Source organism: Cheilinus undulatus, linkage group 4 (assembly GCF_018320785.1).
Source record: "Cheilinus undulatus linkage group 4, ASM1832078v1, whole genome shotgun sequence".
In the NCBI taxonomy this organism is placed as follows: domain Eukaryota; kingdom Metazoa; phylum Chordata; class Actinopteri; order Labriformes; family Labridae; genus Cheilinus; species Cheilinus undulatus.
This window is the reverse complement of record NC_054868.1, coordinates 40,067,964-40,084,578: the sequence shown is the minus strand read 5'-3', so window position 1 is coordinate 40,084,578 and position 16,615 is coordinate 40,067,964. Positions and strand designations below refer to the sequence as shown.

General features: G+C 38.5%; 1 protein-coding gene across 1 annotated transcript in view; it reads left to right on the top strand.

Moving 5' to 3' along the window:
- nr3c2 (nuclear receptor subfamily 3, group C, member 2) overlaps window positions 1-16,615 on the top strand; it is a 145,586-nt gene that overhangs the window by 107,921 nt on the left and 21,050 nt on the right. Inside the window, exons 5-7 of the mRNA XM_041784606.1 lie at window positions 512-856; window positions 3,904-4,048; window positions 11,986-12,116. Coding sequence (XP_041640540.1) covers window positions 512-856; window positions 3,904-4,048; window positions 11,986-12,116 — 621 coding nt within the window. The remainder of the gene's footprint in view (window positions 1-511; window positions 857-3,903; window positions 4,049-11,985; window positions 12,117-16,615) is intronic.

Here is a 16,615-nt window from a genome sequence, read left to right as displayed (position 1 = left end):
GATGCACAGTATATTAGCACTTATGTGCCTCTATTTATTTACTTGTTTATCATCCTTCAAATACCTCCTTCTGTGTACATTTCACAGAATAGAGAACATGATTTTTGTATTTGCTTGTGGTTTAGCAGGACTTCTTTTGAAAAGGACACTTTCCAGTATCTGACTCACACCCTTACATTGGTTTAAATATCCCCAGGGCTTTTTCTTTTCTTCAGATACAAGGCTAGCTGATTCTTGGAGATAGTGCTGTGGAAATTTAATCAGCATGCCTTGAACACTGCTGTAAGAAATAAAAATGACATTGTTCTAAAATTGGCATTTGTTAACAGCAAGCATTGTTAGCACATGAATGTATTTTTGCACCCATGCTATACCAACCATATACCAAGCTCTACATGCAGGTAATTTAAAGTACCAGTAAGCATCACATAGCAATTATAAACTCAGACTGCGGATGTAAGAAATGCCACCATCAACAATGTGTTAATGAGAGCTGTTGTGTTCCCTACAGCACGAAAGTCCAAGAAGTTAGGGAAGCTGAAGGGAGTCAGCGAGGACCTGCAGGGCTCTAAAGACGGCCAAACTGCCACAGGTGGCGTTGGAGGCGGTTACCTATCCTCAGAGAAGGAGCTGAACGCCAGCGCTGCCAATGCCCTGGTGCCCCACGGGCCTGGGGTGGTCACACCTTTTTTACCGCCCTCCATCTGCAGCGTGTTGGAGCTGATTGAGCCTGAAGAGGTGTACTCGGGCTATGACAACACGCAGCCTGACACCCCAGACCACCTGCTGTCTAGCCTCAACCGCCTGGCCGGAAAGCAGATGGTACGCATGGTGAAGTGGGCCAAAGTACTTCCAGGTTAGTGACCGTAAGAGCACCTAAATGCTTTTTAGGAGAGTTTTTAAGTCCATATGTTACATATGTGTTAGTAAAAATAAATGGCATTAAATGACATTTTTAAAGGTTATATTGAATGAACATTGTTGCAGTATGCGTGTCAGTTGACATGGTCAAATTTCTTTTAAAGCTCCCCCTAGGAGTTTTTCACTGGTTATAAAAACATAGTGAAATTAATACTGATGACTTTATATTAGCTACAAAAGCAAAGAGACCATCAGCAACAAGGCTGGTTATTCCTTTATTATTTTTTATGCCTCAAAGTGTTGCCATGGGCTAGTTTCCATAAAAGAAGTCCTCAGTATGCTGCAGAAAAAGACTTTTTTTCAAAACCTTTTCCGCAGCCAAGATTAATCTCTAAAACTACAAAATGTAGATTTTTAGAAAATAAAATTTCTATATAAATTTAAAAAAATGTACTCCTATGCTGGGTTTTTTTTGGTTGAGATCTAATAAAAGTATTAAGTATAAAATTTGAAAATTGGTAAATAAAATGTTTTATTCAAAGGCAGTAGTGAGCAGGTGTGTTTTTAACCTTGATTTAAAAGAGCTCAGACTTTCAGCAGAGCTGATGTTTTCTGGGGGTTTGTTCCACCTATAAGGAGCTCAGAAACATACAGTAACATGTAGTTATACATTGGATTAAATTGGATTTGTAAGTGTAGGAAAGTTTCCACAGTTTAGTTAAACTTAAAAAGAATAAGGTTAACTAACATAAGAGAACAAAAAAGAAGTGTTGATATTACTTAAAGTGGCTAAGTGTCAACAGATCTTAATTTTTCAATGACTGTTACTTAAAGTTTTTTTAGGCAACCATTTTCCCTAATATTTAAAGTTCTATTAACTTATCAGATTTTACAGTGTACAAAACCAAAAGCCAGAGAAATTCTTTATTTTCATTATTGTAATGAGACATGTCTTGTTACAGTGGCTGTCATGATGGAGCCACTGAGGCAGGCATGACTTGTTTATCATTGCCATGGAAACTGTGGATGTTATGTTAAAGACTGCTTAATACAGTGGGAACCACTACTGGAAGCTGCCCTTCTGTTCCTGTATTTCAATCCTGTTTTGCTATGCTTACTTGTGGTAGATGTAGTTATTCTCTGCTGTCAGTTGTGAGTTCAATTGTCCCAGCTAACAGCCATAATAGCTGCAAAACTCCACCCCTACCACCCCTGTAATTTTGTGGTTTCACTAGGCGTTTCCAGATCGAGTAGAGACCAGATGCGCTGCTGGGTGCACCCATGTCTTCGGCTTACTTCTTATTTTAAATTTAAGGCTGTTTATAAATGGCAGCACTACACCTGATGTATCTCAGTCAGGATCACTTTGTCAAGAGCAGATGAGGCATCAATGACAACAGAATGACATTGATTAATTTGATGTGGCATAACGGAGGAGCTGGGGTGGAGGGCTGCAAAAAGCAGCTAGCAGAGGCCAATTATTTCAAAACAAATAGTAAATGGGCCTGCTCTTTATTGTCATGTTTTATAATAGTTTTGGTTGAGAGCTCCCTGGCTGCTGAATTTACTTACTGTATACCAGAAAAAAACTTAATTTTTACATGTACAGCAGGATCTACAAGCCCCCCTCCGGAGTTTTAAGTCCATAAAAAGGGGCAGCACAAGCTTAATAGGTTTAAATAGACATCTGATTAATTGTATATTTTCAATTCAAAAAGTCTTTTACATGTACCTGCATATGTTCCCATTTTTAAACATTCATATCTTGTAAGCATGCAAATAAATGCTGTTGATTTTATTTATGGGAGTACAAAAGTGATAGAATACAAAAATCTCCTGTTAATCAGGCAGGTTAGGGTCTGTACTGTAATCTTAGACTAGCTCTAATGAAGACAACATGCCATCATCTTCACTTTTGATCTCTATATTTGAAGAAAACAACACTGCTTGATTAATCAGGGGTATGCAATTTTTCATCTGAAATATTAGGTCAGGAAATTTATCCTGTAAAGCTTCAACAGGATTAAGCCGGGAATCCTATTTTACCATTACACAGAATCAAGATTAAGACTCCCAAACAGAACTCATTTACATCATGGTCGCAAGATGTTGAGTTGAACACAAGATCTAATGTCTATCTCATTAATATTTTACCTCTAAACCACAGCACAGGAAGGAATAAAATGTTTGAAAAGGGATAAACAAGTACTCCTTAAATGCCTGTCAGGAGGAGACGTTTTGAAAGATGCCTCACAGGTAGCTCTTTGAGGCTGTTTAATTTGCTGTATTGCAAATATTTGATACCTCCACGGTGTCTGCTTGCCATATCCGGACGTATAAATAGAAGGGGAGCCAGACAGAAGGGTCAAAATGAGTACCTTCGACTTTCAGATATGCCACTGCATGCATTCAGATTCTGTTTGGATGTGGAGGGATGAAATTGTCAGTACCAACTGTATTCTCTCATGAAAGGCTGACTCATTTGTTACCTTATTAACAACCCTCAATTGATGTGTGTTTACCTCTGATATTACCTGATGACATCAAACAAAGACATCAAACTCTCCTGAGTTCACATTTTAATCATCAGCCAGCCTTGTGTGCTCTTATCTTATTATCAGTAAACATCATTCAGTATACCTGTTTCACATTTCTCCCTTAATTCATGCATTCTGCATGTGCCTAAGCCCTGTTAAGTCACTTGTGTGTCCTCAGTTGGCCTCTGTTTTGCATGGGGAGGAGGTTATTGCCAGAGTTTGATTGAAATTTTGGCAAATATCCTATTCAGTTCTATTTTTGGAGCTCAGTAGACAACACGCCAATAGCTGGCGCAATAACAGGCCCTGTGGGATTTGCATTAAACAAGAATGGGTGAATACCTCTCAGTGGTTATCATGCCTACACAAATATTGGCAGAGAAAAGCACACTGAAGCAAACACACGCAGGTTCACACACCTCCAAAGTTGGTGCTCAAATGTTTTATCAATGCCTGCCACTTTTACACTACATCTGTTTCTCCTGTCTGTGTTCCTGTCTGTTAGGTTTCCGGGGCTTGCCCATTGAGGACCAAATAACCCTGATCCAGTACTCATGGATGTGTCTATCCTCCTTCTGCCTCAGCTGGCGCTCCTACAAACACACCAATGGACAGATGCTCTACTTCGCCCCTGACCTCATCTTCAATGAGTAGGTCTACTCTTTAGTATCTGCAGCACAGTCCACTCATACCACTGATGCTGATGGAGTCTACTGGGCCTAACATTTAGCACTAAAACACATATTTAGCATATTTTTTCAACACTCAGAATTTATGTGAGCAGATACTATAGCCTGTTTTTAAAGTTTCACATCGATCCAACCACCGTCTACCACTTAGGGCTGCAGTAATTCTTTCTTTTTTTAATCGAGTGTTTTTATCAGTTATCCTGGTAATTAACCAAGTTATCTTACAAAGAAATATCAGGGTTGAATGATGAAGTTTATAAAGTCCTCTGCAGCCACAAACTGACTGCTGTCTTAGACCAATGAGTCCTGCAGCCAGCGCATAATCTCGGAGATGTGCATAGTACGGCCCATACAGTCCCTTCTTTTTTTTAACCTTTCATTATGACACTGCTCAGCTACATCAGTATAATGCTCCAGTTGCCATAAAAGAAGCAGAACTAGTACCTTCAACATCATTGCATCATCTTCACACCTCACATTATCTTTACAACACGTTACGTTATAGTAACTGTAAAAGCAAGAGCATTGTGCTACGCAAATAACCACCAATGCAAAGCACAGCATGTCATGCATATATGGATAGGATAAAAATTAAAGGATAAAATTAAAGGATAAAAATTTGATAAAATTAAACCAAAATCAAAATTGTTCTTCTTACAATAAAATCTGCCTGGAGCACTGTGCTCCAGGCAAATGATCATTATGTGAGAAGGTTTGGCAAGTTTGTCATGGGCACAACCCACATACTCAGCTCTGCTGCTCATCCTACAAATGCATTGTCCTTACAGGGAAATAAACAGGCTCTCCAACAGTATAAGATGTATTGCCAAGAAGCATTGATACAACAAAGAAATAATGTAGCAAACACTGAAGAGAGGCTTCCATTTAGCCACTCCGCCATAAGGCACAGATGGGTGGAGAGTTGCAGTGATGTTTGTCCTTCTGGAAATTTGTCCCATTTCCACACAGGGTTCTTGGTCACCACTCTCACTAAAGCCCTTCTCCCCTGATTGGTTAGTTTGGCGAGGTGACCAGCTCTTGGTTGTGCCGGACTTCTTCCATTTGTAAATCTTGTAAACCTTCAGTGCAGACATTTTTGTAGCCTCCCCCAGATCTGTGCCTTGCAACAATCCTGTCTCTGAGCTGTGCAGGCGGTTCCTTTGACCTCATGGTTTTTGCCCTGATATGCATTGTCAGCAGGGAGACCTTCTTTAGAGAGGTGTGAGCCCTTCCAAATCATGCCCAATTGATTTAATTTTACCACAGTTGGACTTCAATCAAGGTGTGTCTCAGCAAAGATCCAGAGAAATGGGAGGAGCCTGAGCTAGATTTCAAGTGTTGTTGCATAGGGTCAGAATACTTACGTTAATGTGATATTTTAGTTTTTTATTTTTAATAATTTTGCACATTTTTGTGTTCAATATTAATTTTATAGTTTAGCTGAGTAAGTTTGTTTAAAGAAACAAAAATATAACTAATGCTGACATGCAAAATACTTAATCTAAAGTAGCTTTCAAAGTAAACACTGATTTGAACCAGCACCCTTCTGTCTGTGAGATAAAACACAAACCACTCCAGCACCTTGCAGCCCCCTAAAGCCTTTCTGTGAATGCAAATACAGTTCTAAAATACATTTGATGTTGTGTGATGTCCTGTGGGATTCCCAACACACAAACATAATCTACTACAAATGTGAGTGAGAATAATTTGTTTTTCAGAGTATATAATTAGAGGATACAATAATTGGTTGAACAGTCAGGCTTTGACTATTAGTGTCTTGTAGCATCTGCTATTTTCAGTGGCTCATCACATGCAAATTTATGCATAAACATCAATTTTGTGAGCAGAATTTGGAGACTAAGAGCGTACTCTCCTGCTGTTCTATTTTAAGGATTCCATTAACATACCTGAATTTTATTTATTTATTCATACTACCAAATTGAGTTTTTATGGCACTAAAGTCATTCTCAGTTGAAAGTGAACTTATCATAGGGTCATAATGTTGCACCAGATTTTTGCCACTTCACAAGGAAATACTTTTTTTAATGTTCTTTAATTGCTTCAGGCACAGACAATCAAGGTTTGACTCAGAAGTCAATGGCCCATTTCATCTGTGTTAATATGTCTGAACAAGAGGGAGAGGAAAAGATGTGTGTGTCGGCTTTCCAGTTTGAAGTGCTGAGCATGGCAGGTGATGAATTGAACGTTAAATTGCAACCTCTGTTGGCACGGTGCTGCAGAGGAGCAGGTTCAATCAGGGACAGGTTTAATAGCTTGTGTAAGTCAGTGTCAGTAGGTCAGTTTGTTCCTGATGAATAGAAAAAATAATAAGCGAAAGCAGAGACGCAAATGTCATTGTGCAACACAGACTCTGTGAGCCGGAGCTACGTCACAGTGAAGTGAGCACAGTTGTCGTCGTTTAATCACACCAAGGATCCTCAAATTCTGTTTTATCAGTTTACTAAAATGATAGTTCATTAAGAATTATGTTTTAAATAAATCTAATTTGGTCTTACTTGTGATTTATGTATGATAAAAATATTCAAGTGAAAACACTGCATTTTACTTAAATTTCACACCAAACAAACGTCCTTCTTAAAGAGAAACTGAGATAGTGCTCAGTATCCTGCTGCTGCATTTGATGCATTCAATGACAGATGTAGCTGGTATTCATCCTGACAGAGCGAATGAGATGTAGTCAGGCTGGAGATGGTGGTGACCTGGATTCTGATCACATGCTTGCTCTGTAAAGGCAGCCTCAACGTCACTGTCATCTTGGCTTTGCCTTTTCTCATATGTTTTATCAGGTAAATGTGCTGCTTGCCTGTTAAAGTACAGTGGTGTTTAGGTATCATTTGGTTTTAGACTTTACTGAGTCCTATCAGTCCTCTAGAGTTCTGGCAGTGTTCACTTTCTTCCAGAGCAAGTAGTTCTTTTTGTCTCAGGGCATCAGGCATTTATCGAACAAAGTGTCCACTCTCTCTACTATTAGAGCAGAATCTGTAAGTGACTGAGAAGGAGCTCTGAAAAACAAAAGTGCATTTCAGATTCAAGGCAGAGTTAGCCTGAATAATCTCTATCATTTACTCTATAAAGCAAAGTAAATGCCTGCAAGGGGTAAACAAAACAATTTTCCTTAATGTAGTGTGGGCTAGTTTGTTACTTTTTTCATAAAACTTTATTTTGTATTTATCTCTTTTTTACATTTAAGGCAATCATTCATAGTATTTTGTGAACACCATATCGCTCTCTGAGCTTAAAAATTAAAGATAGATGATAGAAATACTAAGTGGAAAGAAAATAAAGCAAAATTGAAAACAAAATAAAATGTTGATGAAATACATACAGTGGATGGACAGTGAAGGAGTTGGTTTGTCTTTTGGACACCTTATGTAGGAATAAACATGAGGCCCACTGACCTCGGTCATGGGTTCTATCTAATCAGCTGATACCAAAGCTAAGGTGGACATTTTGCAAAGTTTGTAGAAAATTCCTTATACTGTGCTTAAGATATTATGTTCCCAAGCAAGGAATGAACAGATTCCACATGTTTTTATTTATTTATTTTATTTTTGACCTCCAAAATCTGATAAAATCAAGCCTTGGTCAGAGTGGATATTTTAGCAGAATTTGAAAAAAAAAAAAGACTCAAATTGTTCTTGATATTAAACAATCACAAAAAAGGATGAAGAGTCCAGCAACCCCATAATCTTATCAAATCATCCCTGAGTCAGAGTGGACATCTGTGCAAAGTTTATAGAAAAGCATTCTTGCATTATCACATTCACGCAGGGAATCATCATGAGTCATAATGACCTTTACAATTCACCGCCAACATTTGATTAGTTCAACCATGTGTCAGAGTGGACATTTGTGCAAATCCGGAGTAATGCCCCCAATTTTTTTTTGAAACATCATGTTCACAAATAAGTGATGAACATGAGGTCCAGCGACCTTGATCTTTTGATTTAAATAAAATTATATTAGTTCACCACTGAATCAGAGTTAAAATTTGTGCACAAATTTAAGAAAACTCCTCAAAGTGTTCTTTAAATATCATTTAACAAGAAAGACATGAAGTGTAGGTCCAATGAGCTTGATCTTTACTCTTGACCTCCATAATGTCATTGGTAAATCACTGAGTCTGGGTAGACATTCGGAGACTTAAACCATGTGTCAGAGCGGACATTTGTGCAAAGTTTATTTGAAGTCCCTCAAAGCATTATTGCAATATCTCATTCACAAGCCAGGGATCAACATGAGGCTCAATGACCTTTCCAGTTTACTTTTGACCTCGAAAATGTCATCTGTCCATCCCTGAGTGAGTGTAGACATTCTTGCAAAGTTATTGGAAATCCCTCAGTTATTCATGTGATACATTTCACCTCCAAAATCTAAGAAAATTAGAAATGTGTCAGAGTGTAGTGCCCCTCAAAAGATATCTATAGATATTATGTTCAAAAATGATAAACATAATGCCCAGTGCAAAACTTAAGTTTATGCCACGTGAACTAGAACATAGATTTTGATCTCCAAAATTTAATCAATGTATCCCTTAGCCAAATTAGATAGTTGGAGATTCTAACCATGTGTCAGAGTGGACATTAAGAGAGTTCAAACCTGTGTAAGAGTGGACATTAAGAGAGTTCAACCATGTGTAAGAGGGGACATTAAGAGAATTCAACCATGTACCAGCATGGACATTAAGAGAGTTCAACCCTGTGTAAGAGTGGACATTAAGAGAGTTCAACCCTGTGTCAGCGTGGACATTTGGAGAGTTCAACCATGTGTAAGAGTGGACTTTAAGAGAGTTCAACCATGTGTAAGAGTGGACATTAAGAGAGTTCAACCATGTGTAAGAGTGGACATTAAGAGAGTTCAACCATGTGTCAGAGTGGACATTAAGAGAGTTCAACCACGTTATCAGAGTGGACATTTAGAGAGTTCAACCATGTGTCAGAGTTGACATTAAGAGAGTTCAACTATGTGTCAGAGTGGACTTTTAGAGAATTCAACCACGTGTCAGAGTTGACATTTAGAGAGTTCAACCATGTATCAGAGTGGACATTTAGAGAGTTCAACCATGTACCAGAGTTGACATTTAGAGAGTTCAACCATGTATCAGAGTGGACATTTGTGCAAGATGTATTTAAAACCTCTCACAGCATTCTTGCAATATTGCATTCACATGCAAGGATAAAGATGAGGCCCAGTGACCTTTAACGTTTGGCCTTGAAAATGTCACTTGTTCATCCCTGAGTCAGAGTGGACACGAGCAAAGTTATGGAAAATTTGTTACAGCTATCTTGTGATATATATGAGGTCCATTGACCTTACCACTTTACTCCTGACCCCCAAAATCTAATCTAATCATTCCTGAGTCAGAGTGGACATTTGTGTGAAAGTTAATTTAAAACTCCTCAAAGCATTCTTGCAAGATCAAGTTCACAAGCAAAGGATAAAGAGGATAATGAGGCCCAATGATCTTTTAACATTTTACTTCCAAATATGATCAGTCTGACTGCGGGTCAGAGTGGATGTTTGTGCAAACTCTGACAAAGACCCCAGCAACACCTTATTAATAAAATGCCTTTAACAAGCTGGGTATAAACATGAGACTTGATGATCTTGCCAGTTTATTTTTGACCTCCAAAATCTACTCAGTTAATCCCTGAGTCAGAGTAGATGTGTGTAAAGTTTGAGGAAATACCCTGAAAGCTTTATATAAATATATATATATATATATATATATATATATATATATATATATACACATATATATATATATATATATATATATATATATATATATATGTATATGTTGTGTTCAAAATCAATGAACATGAGATGCTGCTGGCTTGGACTTGAGACCTACAAAATGTTATCAGTTCAACCCTGAGTCAGTGTGGATACTTCTTCAAAGCTTCTAGTGTTTTGTGGATATTACATTCACAAAAATGGGCTGAACAGTAATATATAGTCAATTTAAAAGCAGAATACCATAATGGGCTTGAAATGAACTGTAATTATGATAGATTGGAAATCACAGAGTGGTACATAAAAGCCAGGCTAAATAAATACATTTTAAAATTGTGTTTAAAATGTCAATATTCTCAGCTCCTCTTAGATCCTCTGCTAGGCTGCTCCAGCCACAGAGACAGCAGAAAACATTGGGCATTGCACTTTGAATGTCAGTTTTAATACCAAATGAATCCTTAGCTTGTCAGCTGTATTACATTAAACTTGACGATTTTGACCTGCAAATGTCAGTCAGTTCAGATGCTGTGTTGTCTGGTCTTTATTTGTCAATATGTTACAAAATGCTGTCTGTCCTTGGTTTGTAAATTGCTGTAACTGGTTCCAGATGATTCAAATTGTGTCACTGTTCTTGTGCCAGCTCAGCTGTCACTCAAACACATACTCTGGCCCACCCACGCCGACGCCTAAAGACTGAATAGGAGCATTTCTGAAACATTAAGTTGTGCTCTGGACATATATTTTATGAACAAGAACAAATTTGTTGGCTTCTTCCATCCAAAAGGTGAACCTGAACTTTCCTTTGGCCTCAGTTCATCTTGAATATTTTAGCCTAGAAACAGAGAGAGGGATAGACAGAAGGAGAAACAGAGTGAAAGGGAGACAGAGAGATGAGAAAGAGAGGGAGAAGGAGAGGCATGCCAGGCTGCCATTTTTTTTTTCAATCCTTCCTCCCCAAAACCAGCAGCTCATTTTGGGCAGTGATTCAGCAAAAATTGATTTCAGGAAGAGAGCGCGAGAGTGGAGGGAGAGGGAGAGAAAACGTGTGGAGACTTTAGAAACTCCAGTCCAAAGTTGTTTCAAATGATGTTATGCTGCACTTTGCAAAACTGCTCACATACACGCTGCTGCTCAGAGGAGGAGACAGGTCTGCTCCTCTCCCAGACACTGTCACACTTTATCAGTTATTTAGGCCGACAGACACAGCCGTGTGGTAAATACTGTAAAGTATCATTCTGTCTTTTGCTTTTAAAGAAACATTATGCACTTGTTTCCAATTTCTTCCCCCCATCCCAGTACTTGCTGTTATCAGTGAGATCTCCTCCTTCACTGCCTGTGTAATGATGCGGTTCCACTGTATTGTGGGTAAAGCTCCAGCCTCTTTCATGTCAGGCCACAGTGCTTGCATTTAATTACTGTAGTCTCGATGTGATGGCGATTTATAGCAAAGAGAATTGCCGTCTAAAGTCTGAGATTCCCATGAATTTGCGGCATCTGCAGAACACATTTCTGATTGGCTCATGCTTGATCCTCTCTAATGTTTCTTTCCTGTTTTTGAGAACTGTGTGATGTAACAGATTATTTCGGAGATAAAATGTGTGTGAAAGAAAATGGCAGGGAGAATGATTTGCACTGCAAGCATGCATGATTAGCAAATATGCAGAACAGTTTATTTTTTGACTCATACATGCACAAAAACATGAAGAATAATCATGTACATGTCTGATTAGGGGACGTGTTCATTTTTGTGTCATTTCTGTCAACATAAGTGTGCTGGAGTCCTCTGTGAGGATGTTTGTGAGTTGACTAGGGGTTAGATATGAGGTCTAGTCTGCTATAGTGGTGCATCTGTGCAGTGATACTGTATGCAGCGCTCTGCAATCTGGGGGGATTTGGTATTCTGCTCTCAGCCCAGACTAGCAGGATGCTCTCTGCACTGTGTGGAAATATAGTTTCACTGGACTGAACTTATGTGATAGGAACAGAGTTAGAAAATGAATGAGTGACTCAGCTATGATACAAAACCAGAATGGGTAGGTAAAAGAATGAACAAACAAGTAGAAAGATGAGATAGCACAAAGGATGGCTTTAGCAAACAGAGTTAAAAATGTCCCTTCTATCTCTCCTCCATCTGTCCTCAGGGAGCGCATGCAGCAGTCGGCCATGTACGACCTGTGTCTGGGCATGAGGCAGGTGAGCCAGGAGTTTGTCCGACTGCAGCTAACCTACGACGAGTTCCTCTCCATGAAGGTCCTTCTGCTTCTCAGCACAGGTAGGCATGAGCTGCAGATCTGCAAGAGCACTCTAATTTTTATGAGTAAAACAACCTACACAAACCTGCTGTCATTCTGTAGAAAATACCTGCTGCAAACTTTGCTGCAGGCAGAAATTAAAAGTTGTGCTTTAAGTATCGTTCGTGTGTTTATCAAACATAAAAGCTGTGAAACATAATAATAAGGCAAATCTACACATATTGCATTACACCTAATTTCCAATGGGGACAATAAAACATATGGTATGGTATGGTTTCTTACCATCTCGTATCGTATCGTATTGTATTGTATGAGATCATATCTTATTGTATCCTAGGTTATCATATTTTATTGTATTGTCTCATGTCATAGTGTGTGGTATTAAAAGTAGGTTATCATATCGTATTTCATAGTCTCTAATCGTATTGTATCATACTGTAACTTATGTTGTATTGTATTGTCTCGTATTGTAGGTAATCAGATCATATTGTATTGTCTCATATTGTATGGTATTGTATCTTATTGAATCTTATAAAGGTTATGCAATCATATCATATCATAGCTCATCATATCATATTGTATTTTAGCCTATGTGTTATAACTTACAGGTGTGATATGGTATCATATCATATCCTATCGTATCATATCATAAGGTATCGTATCATATATCGTATCGTATTGGATCATATCGTACGATATTGTATTGTTTTGTATCAAAACATATTGTATCGTATCATATCATCATAATGTATCAAATCATATCTTAATGTATCATATCATATCATATCATATTGTATCATATCGCATTGTATCAGATCATATTGTACCATATTGTATTATACAGTATCTTATCATAACGCATCATACTGTATTGTATCATATCATATGCTATTGTAGCTTAAGCTATCATATTATATCGTATCATAGTGTATCGTATCAAAGTGTATCAAATTAAATCCTATTGAATCATATGATATCATATCACACCTCATCATATCATATTGTAACTTATCATACCGTATCATATATCATAGTTTTTCATATCATATTGTATGGTATAGGTCCGTATTGTATCGTAGTATCCTACATTATCGTAAAATTGCAAAGCATGGACAAGTGTTAATATGACAGACTTCATTGCTATAACTGGACTGTAGTGTTATTATTAAAGATAATTATGCATTAGTTTGATGTTTTGGTATCACTTTACTCAAAAGGGTGTGCTAAGACTGACACAAAAATGTCATACCTCTGACATGACACCTGTTATTCACATGAACATTTATGAATGTTGTCATTAAGTGTCAGTTATATCACCTTTAATATAAAGTTGAAATTGTTTGATCCCTTTTTGGTTTCATGTACAGTAGGTTAAGGTTGTTGCCAGCTGTCGTAGCCGAGCATAAAGACTGGAAACAATAGGGGAGAGTAGGGTAAGATTGTGTTCTCTCCAGGAAAAAAAAAAGCTGCAGGGCAACCAGACAGAGTGCAAGGTCCACGGAAAATGTCCACCCGCGATTTGGGATGTCCAGTGGTGTAGTGGTGTATGTAGAAGTGCGTATGCTCTTCATTTATTGCATTAATGATGACATAATTGACCGAATGACACTTACTGACGGGTCATGTCATAGTTAGGATAATGTCATGTCAGTCTTATGCATACCTTTCCAAATGAAGTGTCACCGAATTTTCTTAACTTTTTCACATCTTTAAATTCCCCTTGTTGAGCTGTGGATACACTTTTCTTCACACATTGCATTCCAAGTCATTGCGAAAGCGTACTACAGGGATGATTCATCTTTGTTTGCTCAGGAGATCATGACGTATCACCCAGTTTTACCACTTTTACGCGTTCAGACCTTTTGCTTAATGTTGTTTACACTGTCTCATATTGGGCCATCATTCTGGGGAAGTTTAAAGCATTTTTGTACCAAATCCACTGATGTTCTGAAGTTTATTATGAGCGGGTTAGGCCTCTGTGAGTACATCTGATCTTATTGCATGCAGTTAAACTTGTAATGCCCTGTGTATATCATATTAACTTTTGTTTCTCACAGTGGTATTGCATTATCACCTGCTGTACTGTAGACCCATAGACACATTAACTATCAGGCAAAGGTAGGTCACAGGTATATGTCTAAAATTCTCTTAGTAATTAAGATGGGCATTTTAATGTAAATAAGGGGCATGCAAATAGCAATAGCAAGTTCCAAGCCCCTGAAAATGCACCAAAATGTCTTAATACATCAAGTTTTAACTTGGTAGCTACTTCTAGACATATGGAAACAATGAATTAGTGGATTAACGAGTGGTTGAATGTCATACAGTAAATGAAAATGCACTGATAGTGATCATATTTTTTATTTATAAGTTACTTATGGCTCGTAGACATGTGGGAATATTTGGATGTGTTATTTTTGAGTTTTAAGCTACCTATGAGCAAGTGCTGTCCAATATTTGGGTATTTGTAGGTCTCTGTCTGTGCTACCTGAAAACGTATGCTCCAAAATTCACTCGCTTTGATTGCTTGTGGTTAATAGAGGAAAAGCCTTTCATTGGTCTATGCCTTAGGCCTCCAAATGACTAAAACCGCTCGTTTGCTGACCTAGATCTCCCACGTTAGTCAACCTGAGACTGTCTCTCACAGGGAGAAGTATTGTTAAGGGTCTTGTGTTCTGTTTCTTTGAGACAGTGCTGGCAAATCTTGTTCCTCCCTTCCTGGCACCTACGATCACTCCCTTTTTAAAGTCTGTTATATTATCATACTTGGTAATCCGTTTACATGCTTAACAAGTGTGGAAATAGACTTCATGCTGCATGCACCTGTTTGTGCAGCAACACCGTTCATGCATATAAAGAGGTGTGCTCTGTTTCTTTTTTTTTCTTCTCTGAGTTAAGGTTGCTCAGTTTTGTAATACTTAAATATTTTTAAATGCCCGTGGATGAACAGAATATGTCAGAATACGTCTATCATTAACCAAATAAGGTGTCAACTTGCGCCCACAGGCTCTGCTGCCTCACAGGGAGGATGTGTTGGACCAAGTAGCTCATTTGGAAACCGAAAGCAGGTTTTTTTTTTTCCACCATCTCGACACCGTGTTTGAGCTGCTGCTGTCACTTCAGTAGTAACAGTTAAAGCTTCCATGATGGCAGCTGTGTCACAACCCCACGGTCACGCCCACTCAGATTGGGACACATGAGATGTGCAGCAGTTTTGTATTTATGACTGCGTGGGGCCTCATTTGTGGTGGGTTTTTTTTTGTGTGTCAGTGGTTGGAGAGAGAGTGAGGATAAGGTGGGTGAGGGAGAGTTTTGGGAGCTATTTGAAGAGCCTGCATGCTGGCCAGACTTCAGTCTCTTTGAACTTCAGCGTCAGTGCCAATCAGTGGAAATATTCATTGGCAAAGTATTTATTTTTCAGTTAGCGAGGCCTCTGAAAGTGGCGTGTGAATGCTGGACTCAGATGGGTGAAACACATCCTTAGTAAGCTGCACTTCATCCTTGCATCACAAGCTCATCCATTTTACATTTGCATTTTGGCTAATTAACAGAACGCATTATACAAAAGAGGTTATAATGAATGCAACCAAAGAACAAAAGAACAAGCGTATACTTCTGTATCATTAATACCAATTTATAGGAAGCAGATATTTAAGTGGCTTTGCACTACTAATTGAACACATTTATAAGAACTAATTTAAATATTTTAAGAGAAAAAAATCTAATCTTTGCCTGTTTCGCATACGCACTTCAGAAAATTTCTAGAAAATTTCAGGATGAAACTTTGATTCCCAGCTCCTGCAGTCACATGTTGATATGTTCTTGGAGAATTTGCTCCTACTGCTCCAGCAGAGGTGTGTGAATGTGAATGATTCGCTTATACTGACAGACACTCTTTAGTTCATAAGCTACTTTTAAGTCCAGGAAGTAGTGAAATATTCAGATTAAGAAAATGTAAAATGTTTTAAATTCAAGGAGAAACAGCAGCAAGCAGAAATTAATTAAACCTCCGTCTAAAGCCTGGACATGGGGTGTCACACAACACTCATGTATGGTCCGTTTGGGTCCAGGCTGGTTCAGTATAGTTTATCACAATGAACGTCTCATCAGCCTCCAGCCTCTCTCGTTGTAACAGGACATCTGTCCCTTTTTATGGCGCTTTTCCACTACACAGTTCCAGCCCTACTCGACTCAACTCGGCTCTACTCTACTCAACTCTACTAGGTTTGGGTACCTTTTCCACCAGCCCTAGTACCTGTAGTCGGGTTTGATTCCTGTGTCGGACGTCGCGCTCATGACTCTTCGGTGACGACATTCTCTGACCAATCAGTCAACGTCACCTTTTAGTATCGGCTCAGCTCGCTTGGAACCAGAGCAGAGCAGGTACTAAAAAATAGTATCTGGTACAAGGTACCGCACCCGTGGAAACGCAACACAAACTGAGTAGAGTCGAGTCAAGTCGAGTAGAGTAGGGCTAAGACAGGTGGAAAAGGGCCATTAGAGATCTGGATCATTTGGT